This window comes from Pelobates fuscus, chromosome 3 (assembly GCF_036172605.1).
Source record: "Pelobates fuscus isolate aPelFus1 chromosome 3, aPelFus1.pri, whole genome shotgun sequence".
NCBI classification, from domain to species: domain Eukaryota; kingdom Metazoa; phylum Chordata; class Amphibia; order Anura; family Pelobatidae; genus Pelobates; species Pelobates fuscus.
In genome coordinates, this window is record NC_086319.1 from 393,770,345 (window position 1) to 393,783,219 (window position 12,875).

The window sequence follows — 12,875 nt, forward strand, 5'->3', positions numbered from 1 at the left end:
AGTCACAGTGTGTATATATCTGTATAGTCACAGTGTATATATCTGTATAGTCACAGTGTGTATATATCTGTATAGTCACAGTGTGTATATATCTGTATAGTCACAGTGTATATATCTGTATAGTCACAGTGTGTATATATCTGTATAGTCACAGTGTGTATATATCTGTATAGTCACAGTGTATATATATCTGTATAGTCACAGTGTATATATCTGTATAGTCACAGTGTGTATATATATCTGTATAGTCACAGTGTGTATATATCTGTATAGTCACAGTGTGTATATATCTGTATAGTCACAGTGTATATATATCTGTATAGTCACAGTGTATATATATCTGTATAGTCACAGTGTATATATATCTGTATAGTCACAGTGTATATATATCTGTATAGTCACAGTGTATATATATCTGTATAGTCACAGTGTGTATATCTGTATAGTCACAGTGTGTATATATATCTGTATAGTCACAGTGTGTATATATCTGTATAGTCACAGTGTGTATATATATATCTGTATAGTCACAGTGTGTATATATATATATCTGTATAGTCACAGTGTGTATATATATCTGTATAGTCACAGTGTGTATATATCTGTATAGTCACAGTGTATATATCTGTATAGTCACAGTGTATATATATCTGTATAGTCACAGTGTGTATATATATCTGTATAGTCACAGTGTGTATATATATATCTGTATAGTCACAGTGTGTATATATATATCTGTATAGTCACAGTGTGTATATATATATATATCTGTATAGTCACAGTGTGTATATATATCTGTATAGTCACAGTGTGTATATATCTGTATAGTCACAGTGTATATATATCTGTATAGTCACAGTGTATATATATCTGTATAGTCACAGTGTGTATATATCTGTATAGTCACAGTGTGTATATATCTGTATAGTCACAGTGTGTATATATCTGTATAGTCACAGTGTGTATATATCTGTATAGTCACAGTGTATATATCTGTATAGTCACAGTGTGTATATATCTGTATAGTCACAGTGTGTATATATCTGTATAGTCACAGTGTATATATATCTGTATAGTCACAGTGTATATATATCTGTATAGTCACAGTGTATATATATCTGTATAGTCACAGTGTGTATATATCTGTATAGTCACAGTGTATATATATCTGTATAGTCACAGTGTATATATATCGGTATAGTCACAGTGTATATATATCTGTATAGTCACAGTGTATATATATCTGTATAGTCACAGTGTATATATATCTGTATAGTCACAGTGTGTATATATCTGTATAGTCACAGTGTATATATATCTGTATAGTCACAGTGTATATATATCTGTATAGTCACAGTGTATATATATCTGTATAGTCACAGTGTATATATCTGTATAGTCACAGTGTGTATATATATCTGTATAGTCACAGTGTGTATATATCTGTATAGTCACAGTGTGTATATATCTGTATAGTCACAGTGTATATATATCTGTATAGTCACAGTGTATATATATCTGTATAGTCACAGTGTATATATATCTGTATAGTCACAGTGTATATATATCTGTATAGTCACAGTGTATATATATCTGTATAGTCACAGTGTATATATATCTGTATAGTCACAGTGTGTATATATATCTGTATAGTCACAGTGTGTATATATCTGTATAGTCACAGTGTGTATATATATATCTGTATAGTCACAGTGTGTATATATATCTGTATAGTCACAGTGTGTATATATATCTGTATAGTCACAGTGTGTATATATCTGTATAGTCACAGTGTATATATCTGTATAGTCACAGTGTGTATATATATCTGTATAGTCAGTGTGTATATCTGTATAGTCACAGTGTGTATATATATCTGTATAGTCACAGTGTGTATATATATCTGTATAGTCACAGTGTGTATATATATCTGTATAGTCACAGTGTGTATATATATCTGTATAGTCACAGTGTGTATATATATCTGTATAGTCACAGTGTGTATATATATCTGTATAGTCACAGTGTGTATATATATCTGTATAGTCACAGTGTGTATATATATCTGTATAGTCACAGTGTGTATATATATCTGTATAGTCACAGTGTGTATATATATCTGTATAGTCACAGTGTGTATATATATCTGTATAGTCACAGTGTGTATATATCTGTATAGTCACAGTGTGTATATATCTGTATAGTCACAGTGTGTATATATCTGTATAGTCACAGTGTGTATATATGTATATATATCTGTATAGTCACAGTGTGTATATATATATCTGTATAGTCACAGTGTGTATATATATCTGTATAGTCACAGTGTGTATATATATCTGTATAGTCACAGTGTGTATATATATCTGTATAGTCACAGTGTGTATATATATCTGTATAGTCACAGTGTGTATATATATCTGTATAGTCACAGTGTGTATATATATCTGTATAGTCACAGTGTGTATATATATCTGTATAGTCACAGTGTATATATATCTGTATAGTCACAGTGTGTATATATATCTGTATAGTCACAGTGTGTATATATATCTGTATAGTCACAGTGTGTATATATCTGTATAGTCACAGTGTGTATATATCTGTATAGTCACAGTGTGTATATATCTGTATAGTCACAGTGTGTATATATCTGTATAGTCACAGTGTGTATATATCTGTATAGTCACAGTGTGTATATATCTGTATAGTCACAGTGTGTATATATCTGTATAGTCACAGTGTGTATATATCTGTATAGTCACAGTGTGTATATATCTGTATAGTCACAGTGTATATATATCTGTATAGTCACAGTGTATATATATCTGTATAGTCACAGTGTATATATCTGTATAGTCACAGTGTATATATATCTGTATAGTCACAGTGTATATATATCTGTATAGTCACAGTGTATATATCTGTATAGTCACAGTGTGTATATATCTGTATAGTCACAGTGTATATATCTGTATAGTCACAGTGTGTATATATCTGTATAGTCACAGTGTGTATATATCTGTATAGTCACAGTGTGTATATATCTGTATAGTCACAGTGTGTATATATCTGTATAGTCACAGTGTGTATATATCTGTATAGTCACAGTGTATATATCTGTATAGTCACAGTGTATATATCTGTATAGTCACAGTGTATGTATATCTGTATAGTCACAGTGTGTATATATATCTGTATAGTCACAGTGTATATATCTGTATAGTCACAGTGTATATATCTGTATAGTCACAGTGTATATATCTGTATAGTCACAGTGTATATATCTGTATAGTCACAGTGTGTATATATCTGTATAGTCACAGTGTGTATATATCTGTATAGTCACAGTGTATATATCTGTATAGTCACAGTGTATATATCTGTATAGTCACAGTGTGTATATATCTGTATAGTCACAGTGTGTATATATCTGTATAGTCACAGTGTGTATATATATCTGTATAGTCACAGTGTATATATCTGTATAGTCACAGTGTATATATCTGTATAGTCACAGTGTATATATATCTGTATAGTCACAGTGTATATATCTGTATAGTCACAGTGTATATATCTGTATAGTCACAGTGTATATATCTGTATAGTCACAGTGTATATATCTGTATAGTCACAGTGTGTATATATCTGTATAGTCACAGTGTATATATCTGTATAGTCACAGTGTATATATCTGTATAGTCACAGTGTATATATCTGTATAGTCACAGTGTATATATATATCTGTATAGTCACAGTGTATATATATATCTGTATAGTCACAGTGTGTATATATATCTGTATAGTCACAGTGTGTATATATATCTGTATAGTCACAGTGTGTATATATATCTGTATAGTCACAGTGTGTATATATATCTGTATAGTCACAGTGTATATATATCTGTATAGTCACAGTGTGTATATATATCTGTATAGTCACAGTGTATATATCTGTATAGTCACAGTGTATATATATCTGTATAGTCACAGTGTGTATATATCTGTATAGTCACAGTGTGTATATATATCTGTATAGTCACAGTGTGTATATATCTGTATAGTCACAGTGTATATATCTGTATAGTCACAGTGTGTATATATCTGTATAGTCACAGTGTGTATATATCTGTATAGTCACAGTGTGTATATATCTGTATAGTCACAGTGTATATATCTGTATAGTCACAGTGTGTATATATATCTGTATAGTCACAGTGTATATATCTGTATAGTCACAGTGTATATATATCTGTATAGTCACAGTGTATATATATCTGTATAGTCACAGTGTGTATATATCTGTATAGTCACAGTGTGTATATATATCTGTATAGTCACAGTGTGTATATATCTGTATAGTCACAGTGTATATATCTGTATAGTCACAGTGTGTATATATCTGTATAGTCACAGTGTGTATATATCTGTATAGTCACAGTGTGTATATATCTGTATAGTCACAGTGTATATATCTGTATAGTCGGTGTATACTCACGGTGTCTCTGTCTCCTGGATACTCTGGCTCTCTGACTGGCTGGCTGGTAACGTCTTCCTGTTTGAAACCCGCTGCAGTGGGCGCCTCGTGACGTCATCTCCGTGCGACTCTGCGTCTCAAGCCACCGTTACCACAGCAACCTGTCCGCCATGTTGGTACACCCCCCTCTCCCCTGAATGCCCACACAAATGCCAGCTGCCCGGCCAGGCGGTGATTACGCTGAGCACAGCGGGTTACTATACCGGGACGCCGTGATGGATATAACATGTCTGCGTGACGTCATTATAATACTGACATTCCTCGTTACCATGGGCAGCACGCCGCGCGCTGTTACCCATCTCCGGGCTCGTTTGTAGAGGCAGGTCACCCAGTAACATAGCGAATTATCGGTTTGCCATCATCCAAAATGGCGGATGGAGGGTGTGCCAGGAAGGCGTGTCTCCCAGGCGGAAGTGGGTGGGCGTGGTTTGTACCCAGGAAGTGCTGTGAGTCCCTGGAAGGCACAGGGAGAGGTGAGTATGAGAGCTGTCAGTGTGATTATTGGGGTTCAGCAGGGCTGCTCAGTGAGTGACCTCCATGGGTGGGGGAGACAGGGAAGTCAATGCTTTATTTTCATATAGTGCTCTAATTGTTAATGGTCTGTTAAGGCAACACCATGTGAAGGCACACTATAAAGACAGTTATTATTACTGGTGTTTATATAGCGCCAGCATATTCCGTAGCGCTTTACAATATTATCAAACGGGGAGATTTAACCCCTTCAGGACCGGCCTGTTTTTGCGATGTTTGTACGTTAAGGACCAGAGCAGTTTTAACACTTTTGTGGTGTTTGTGTTTAGCTGTAATTTTCCGCTCTCTCATTTACGGTTCCCATACAAGTTATATATTGTTTTTTTCAGGACAAAAGGGGCTTTCTTTACATACCATTATTTGTATTATGTCCAATATTGTATTTAAAAAAAATAATAAAATATGGTGAAAAATTAAAAAAAAAAACATGTTTTTGGACTTTTACTTGAAAAATCTTTTACTTATCTACAAAAGCTAATGAAAAAAACTGCTAAATAGATTCAAAATTTTGTCCCGAGTTTAAAAACACCCAGTGTTTACATGCTTTATTGCTTTTTTTTGCAAGTTATAGGCCTATAAATACAAGTAGGAAATTGCTGTTTCAATATATATATATTTTAAATGTATCAATAGTGACCTTGTAACACCGTTATCTGTCATAAATCCCTGAAACACACCTAACATGTACATATTTTTTTAAAGTAGACAACCCAGGGTATTCAAAATTGGGTATGTCCAGTTTTTTTTAGTAGCCACTTAGTCACAAACACTGGCCAAAGTTAGCATTTATATTTGTTTGTGTGTTAAAAATGCAAGAAACGCTAACTTTGGCCGGTGTTTGTGACTAAGTGGCTACTAAAAAAGGCTGAACATACCCCATTTGCAATACCTTGGGTTGTCTTCTTTTGCAAATGGTATGCCATCATGGGGCTAATTCTCATTCCTTGGCTACCATACGCTCTCAAAGGCAACCTAACCAATCCGACAAATTTCAATTAAAAAAAAAGTAAAATCAAGCCTTATATTTGACCCTGTAACTTTCACAAACACTATAAAACCTCTACATGTGGGGTACTGTTATACTCAGGAGACTTCGCTGAACACAAATATTAGTGTATCAGAACAGTAAAATGTATCACAGCAATAATATCCTCAGTGAAAGTGCTGTTTGTGTGTGAAAAATGCAAAAAACTTCACTTTCACTGACAATATCATCGCTGTGATATGTTTTACTGTTTTGAAACACTAATATTTGTGTTCAGCGAAGTCTCCCGAGTAAAACAGTACCCCCATGTACAGGTTTTAGGGTGTCATAGAAAGTTACAGGGTTAAACACAGTGCTAGCAAATTAAATTATCTGGACTTTCGGCCTGGGTTGGCAGGCAGGTCCCTCAAATTGCAATCATTAAAATTACTTAATTAGGTAAAAATATTACATAAATACACATGTAGAATTTTAATATATATACATATTTATATATTTGACGTCTACGTGTATATTTATGAAATTATTTATGTAATTATGTATATGGACATGTGTATATTTCGTATTGTTTTTATTTATTTATTTATACATATATATATATATCATTACATTCTAAGTATATTTTGATATAAATATATATATATATATATATATCAAAATACTGTTAGAATAAAATTGCATATATAAATATTTTTTTATAATTATTAAAAATTATTTTTATTTTTTGTTATTTATTTTTATTAACATATTATTTGTATTTTATAATAATATATATATACCATATATATAGCAATTATATATATTGTATATATTCGTGTGTAATTTAAATATAAGTGTATTTTTATATTAATATACGTATATATAAATATAAAAATACACTTAATATGACATTATATATATGATACATATACATATATTATATATAGATATAATACATGTATATATATCATATATATATATATACACATATTATTATTATTTTTTTTTACACTGATTTTACACTTTTTTTTTTAACTTTATTTTTTTGATTTTTCACTTGCAGGGAGACTGCCTGTCAGCACAGACAGTCCCCCTGCAGGCAGATACACAGACCCCTATTGCGGTCATGTGATCTAGTGATCACATGGCCGTGGGGTCCTGATCTGCCGAGGGGGGACTGCCCGGGCAGACAGGCAACCCCCCTGGACCGGGAGGAGCACTGATCGCCGCCGTGGGACCGACGGCGATCAGGTAAGTAGCCCCAGACCGTTATGACGGTTCAGGACCGTCAGCGGTCCAAACGCATGTTTTACCGCTGACGGTCCTGAACCGTCAGCGGTCCTGAAAGGGTTAACAATAAATGAGAGAATTACAAAAACTTACAAGAACCATAGGTTGAAGAGGACCCTGCTTAAATGAGCTTACAGTCTATAGGAGGTGGGGTGTAAAACACAACATTACAGGAGGTAGGCGCACACAGAATCTGCCCAGAAATGCAGTATGTGTATATATCATGATTGGGGTGGACACATTGGTGAATAATGTAGTACAAGGGTGGGCCCAGCTGTTGAAAACACTGTGGAAAGTATCATTTTATTACAACATGTGGGGACCTAACTTTTCGCTATGCCTGATATAGGCCCTTTGGTGCCGTGGTAGTAGTTTTTTGCCATGAGACTCTGCCACTGGTGAAGTTGGCTAAGAAACAGAGGAGAGGTAGTTCAGAAAAGTTGAGTGAGCATACACGCTGCACTACGACTGTGAAACAGGTTCATACCAAAATCAAAGCATTGACCCAGGGCATGCTAGTGTGATACTTGCATTGGCATCTTTTGAGATCAGTCTTTTTATATGAGTAAATCTATTTGTACGCGGTGCTCAGTATTTTTTGTCAACTGCATTTTTCAACTTACATTCTACTGGACGTGGACTGTGTTTTAATCCAAGTAGCAAACAGTGAACACGTAGGAGCAGTGGCCATGGCACCTGTAGGATTTTTTAGTTTTTTGCCTTTTATTGATCGTATATCAACATAATACTGTATGTTATCCTGCATTCACTTTTTCTCCTTTATTTATCCCTCCAGATGACGATCCATAACCTGTACATATTTGACAGGAATGGCATTTGCCTTCACTACAGTGAATGGAATCGAAAGAAACAGGCTGGAATCTCAAAAGACGAGGTGATGTTCCAAAGTGGGCTGGAGAGGAGTAGATGTAAATAGCCTTATTTAAAAAAAAAAAAAAAGAGCGTTTCATTTTCTAAATCTTTATTTGTAGAGAATTTACTAGGGGATTGCATTAAAGGACCACTGTAGACACCCAGACCACTTCATCTCAATGAAAGGGGTCTGAGTGCCAGGTCCCCCTTGTTTTAACCCTGCAGCTGAAAACATAGCAGTTTCAGAGAAACTGGTATGTTTACACTGCAGGGTTAATCCAGCCTCTAGAGGCTGTCTCCCTGACAGCCACTGGAGGCTTTACCGCGACTTAAATCTCACTTATTTGACGCTGGACGTCCTCAACGATCTCCAGTGTCAGAAAAGATCCCCATAGGAAAGCATTGAGTAATGCTTTCCTATGGGCGGGTTTGAATGCGCGCGTGCCTCTGGCCGCGCAAGTGCATTCGGCTCCACTCGGGAGCTGACGTCGATGGAGGAGGAGAGGTCACCAGTGCCGAGGGAGCCTGGCGCTGGATTAAGGTAAGCAAATGAATGGGGCCCTAATCACCGTTTAGGTGACTGAGGCTCAATAGCGTTAGGAATACATATTTATATTCCTAACTCTCTAATGTTCCTTTAAGAACTGAGAAAAGCCTAATCGCTTTCACTATGGATACTTCTCATTCAGACGACAAATGTGTTCAGCTCACTTGTACCTTTTGCACATAAGACTAGTTTATTATATTTCACAAATAGATTATTGTCTTCAGTTTCATGCTAAGAGTCTTTGTTATCTTGTCTTAAAGTGGCTCGGTCAACTCAAATGCAACCTTTCTCCTATTGTTTCTTCTTCTTTTCCTTTTTCAGAATCTGTTCTGATTTCTTTTTCTTTAAAATGTGAGACAGAGTAGGGATAAAGGGCAGGGCTAAAGGCAACCTCTACTATCTTGACAAAGGAAGTGGAGCTTTTTATGCCTAAAGATGTCACATTTGGCAAGCATAGAATACATGCATAAGTCAGAGTAGTCCCTACTTTGTTTTATGTTTTAAAGAGAAATAGACCAATAGTTAAGAAAAGATGGATTCTGAAAGAGGAAGATAAGAGGAAACAATAGGAGAAATGTGAGGTGCCACAGCAACCTAATTGTGTTATTTTCTTCTGCTTTTCTTGATCTCTTCTGTGACCAATGTTATTACTCTACCGCTTCTTTTTTTTTTTTTTTTTCTGGGCAAATACCATTCTTCTAATCCGTTCCCTTGTTCCTTGTACGTTCTTTGCTTCCAGGAGTACAAGCTCATGTACGGAATGCTTTTCTCTATCCGATCTTTTGTGAGCAAGATGAGTCCAGTTGACATGTATCCTTTTACTTTGTTAGACCGCACATTGGTCCTCACTAGTGATGTCCCGAACAGTTTGCTGGCGAACATAGCTTGTTCGCCTATTCGTCATGGAGGTGGGAGGTGCTGATTGGCTGGAATGTGTCTGCTGACTGGAAGACCTAATGTTTAGTACCATGGGATAAGAAAAACTATATTGTGCCGTTCTTTAACCCATTGTGCACAGGAAAGAGGGCTTCCTCTCCTTTCAAACCAGCAAGTATAAGCTACATTATTACGAAACACCAAGTGGCTTGAAGATGATCATGAACACAGATCTTAGTGTGGGGAGCATTCGAGAGATCATGCATCAGATCTACAGCACGGTGAGTGGCAATCCATTAGAACACGGTCATTTTAGAATAACCAGAAGATTAGGAGCATAAGTGGTGATGTTTAACCCCTTAAGGACCAAACTTCTGGAATAAAAGGGAATCATGACATGTCATACATGTCATGTGTCCTTAAGGGGTTAAAGAGTCTCTTTGAAGCACATTCAGAATTTTGGTCAGTGCTGTTTCATAGGACAGGTCTAGCTCGAGGATAAAAGTAATAAACGTTTCTTTTTTCCTCTCTCAGATATATGTAGAATACGTTGTGAAAAATTCTCTCTGTTCTATGAGCGAACCGATTCAAAGCGAACTTTTCAAATCCAAACTGGACTCTTTTATCAGAAGCCTTCCTTTCTTCTCTGCTCGAGCTGGCTAAAGGAGACATGGATTTTACTGCACACTTCATATTCATGCCTCAATCCACATTATTTCCTTATGTTTCATTCACATTCTTCTGACTCACACAGTAAATAAGAGAATTCCTATTGTATTTCTTTTCTAGGAAGCTCTGGAAACTGCAAGGTTAGTTTATAAATATATGGACATTATCAAAAAAACCTCCCTGTTTATTACAATATCGGAGATTCTTCACTTAACACATGGGAAAAAAATCTTTGTTTGTGTTTTTGTTTGTGTGTATTTTGAAATTGACTAGATTCGTTTTTTATTGATGTTCCATCACTGGTACAGCCGGGATTGCGTGTCTTTCAAAACATTAGAATCAAGACAGGAGGAAGGTCAGAAGACGGATGAGCAAGATGGGGGGGTTGTTTAAAACAATTTCAGTCGCTGGTGGCTTCTAGTAGCGTAGGTGCTCCCCAAAAATCTCCGCCCTGCACCCTCCCTTGTGTAGAGCTCTGCAGAAGCACTCCTGTATGGGCAGAAACGTTCTTTGGAGAGGTTTTTTTTCTGATGTCCACAGAAGAATACTAGATTTGCTGATCATAGAGGATTTAATTTTTTATTTTTTTTTCACCCTATGCTTTCTCTGAGGGTTTTTATATATAATCAAGGCCCAGCAGCCAAACTGAATTTATATAGAAATTATATTTGCAGTACTAGATAGGCAACATCACTGTCTGTGTCTCAAATGGGTTTCGCGTGAAAATGGCGTTAAAATGGTTTTCAGAATTTCAATGACACAAACAATTCTACAGAATGTTTCTATTTATAAATGAGAACATTGTCCGAATAGGCAGTCAAGACACAGAGCAGTAGGTACAAGCTGATATTTCGCAAACCTGTTTCTGTGTGGAAATGTCGAGACTTCCCCTTTAACAAGTACTGTATTAATTTGACCCAAAATATATGGCAATTTATGTACTTGGTATACCCATACTTCGGACTGACATACTTGAAGCCATGTCAGATAAGCTGTTGCTGCACCCTTTGATGATAATTAGGCTGTATACATCTGTTTGGCTTGTTGTGAATTAAAAACAGTATATGAATAACTAAAGTCTGAATTACGTGCAATGTATTTTACGCTAACTGCTTTTGCAGTATTAGTTTCTTGAGTGTATGTATCTATCTATCTATCTTTTTGGTGAAATGTGATTGTGATTTTCCTGTAACGCGGATAAAAATCAGCCTGTCCTGCAATATTTTCTTAGCTAATCTACTATTCCCCTTCATATCCATATATTTTCACGGTTGATATTTTTACCTTTCTGAGTCTGTGCATATACTCATCCTGAAGTTGAATACTATTTCTCCCAAGTGCTCTGTTCAGTCCCTCTACCTTGCAAATATATATATTTTTTCATTATGTTCTCGAGACCTTTTACACTGCATTCTATAGTGTCTGCAGCTTGTCTAGATCTACAATCTCTAAAAACCCTAACAAAGCATTACCTATGCATGGTGGGCCTCTTACCAGTGAAATATAAGTAAGCAAAAATGGTCATTCATTAGATGTCTACTAAGAAGGTTAGTTATATTGACTTTCATGTTGAGTATTTTCCACCATTTGTTAGCATTTTTGTGATGACTTGTAGCACTCTTGTAGCCTGACCCTGGGAAAGCATCCTCAGGGCAGAGAGTCGGGAAATGCTCCGAAGGTCGAAGTGCCACCAAGCCCTCAGGAATGGGAGTGTAGTTGCAGTTTTAGGCTGCAGCTTTTCCCTGAAGGGTTCTTCTCTCTTCAAAGGACACATCGTGTGAGGCACAGCCTTTGCAGTGGTAAGATGTATCAGATTTGATAATGGTCCTCTCTCATCTTAGAGAATGGAAGGATAGGATGCCTCTTATCAAATATGAAAATACTCCTGAGCAATATGGTATTGCTCAATCCTTCTGGCATAAGTGGTTTAACTTCCACTAAGGATTTAGTCTCACAAATCACAGGTGTATAAAATCCAGCACATAAACATGACATTTTCATAGACAAGCATTGGCAGTACACACTTCCATAAAATGTCTCAAATCAGTTCATGAATTATTTGTCTTACTAAATCTGCCCTTGTCATTTGTAAGGGCTGTAGAGTAATACTGAAGCTTCTGGGAGCAGGAACAGCCCAGCTATAAAGTAGTAGACTCCAATACTCAGTGGGGGCGCAGAGTTCTGAAGAGTATAGCATGTAAAAATTGGTTGCATCACTCATTAAGAGTTCTAACAGCCTCTGAAAGCAACATTAGTACAAGAACTGTACTCAAAGCTTTGTGAAATGAATCTCCATTGCCAAACCGCTGTACACAAGTCTCATATCAACATGCGCTATGCCAAGCGTTGGCTGGAACGATGTGCAAACCACGCAGCCACTGGAGTCTGGGGCAGTGCCAACGTATTCTCTAGTGTAATGACTCCTACTTGACTATTTTAAAAATCTTAGTGTGGAGGGGGCCAGGAGAAGGTATGCGTATGGTCTACTGTAAGGTTTGGTGGTGGAAGTAGAATAATGGTCTTCGGCTGTGTTTTAGGGTTTTGGCGCGGCCCCTTAGTTCCAGCACCACTTCTCAGAGGACTAGTGG

The 12,875-nt window shown here is 36.1% G+C and overlaps 2 protein-coding genes across 2 annotated transcripts in view; one reads left to right on the forward strand and one right to left on the reverse strand.

Moving 5' to 3' along the window:
* CNTROB (centrobin, centriole duplication and spindle assembly protein) overlaps positions 1-4,571 on the reverse strand; it is a 36,740-nt gene extending 32,169 nt beyond the window's left edge. The window contains exon 1 of the mRNA XM_063446392.1: positions 4,499-4,571. The gene's annotated coding sequence lies outside the window, so the exon portion shown is untranslated. The remainder of the gene's footprint in view (positions 1-4,498) is intronic.
* A 354-nt stretch (positions 4,572-4,925) lies between these two features.
* Positions 4,926-10,496, forward strand: TRAPPC1 (trafficking protein particle complex subunit 1). The gene is made up of 5 exons (XM_063446019.1): positions 4,926-5,010; positions 8,119-8,217; positions 9,482-9,552; positions 9,761-9,899; positions 10,153-10,496. The coding sequence occupies exons 2-5, from the start codon at positions 8,119-8,121 to the stop codon at positions 10,279-10,281; spliced, it is 438 nt and encodes a 145-aa protein (XP_063302089.1). The 5' UTR covers positions 4,926-5,010; the 3' UTR covers positions 10,282-10,496.
* Positions 10,497-12,875: the final 2,379 nt, after the last annotated feature.

What these genes read in the sequence shown, in the direction of transcription:
- TRAPPC1 (XM_063446019.1), top strand. Translation starts at nt 8,119, where the DNA reads ATGACGATCCATAACCTGTACATATTTGACAGGAATGGCATTTGCCTT. An exon ending in CTGGAATCTCAAAAGACGAG is followed by an intron (nt 8,218 to 9,481) that starts GTGATGTTCCAA and finishes CTTTGCTTCCAG; the next exon opens with GAGTACAAGCTCATGTACGG. An exon ending in TGCATCAGATCTACAGCACG is followed by an intron (nt 9,900 to 10,152) that starts GTGAGTGGCAAT and finishes TTCCTCTCTCAG; the next exon opens with ATATATGTAGAATACGTTGT.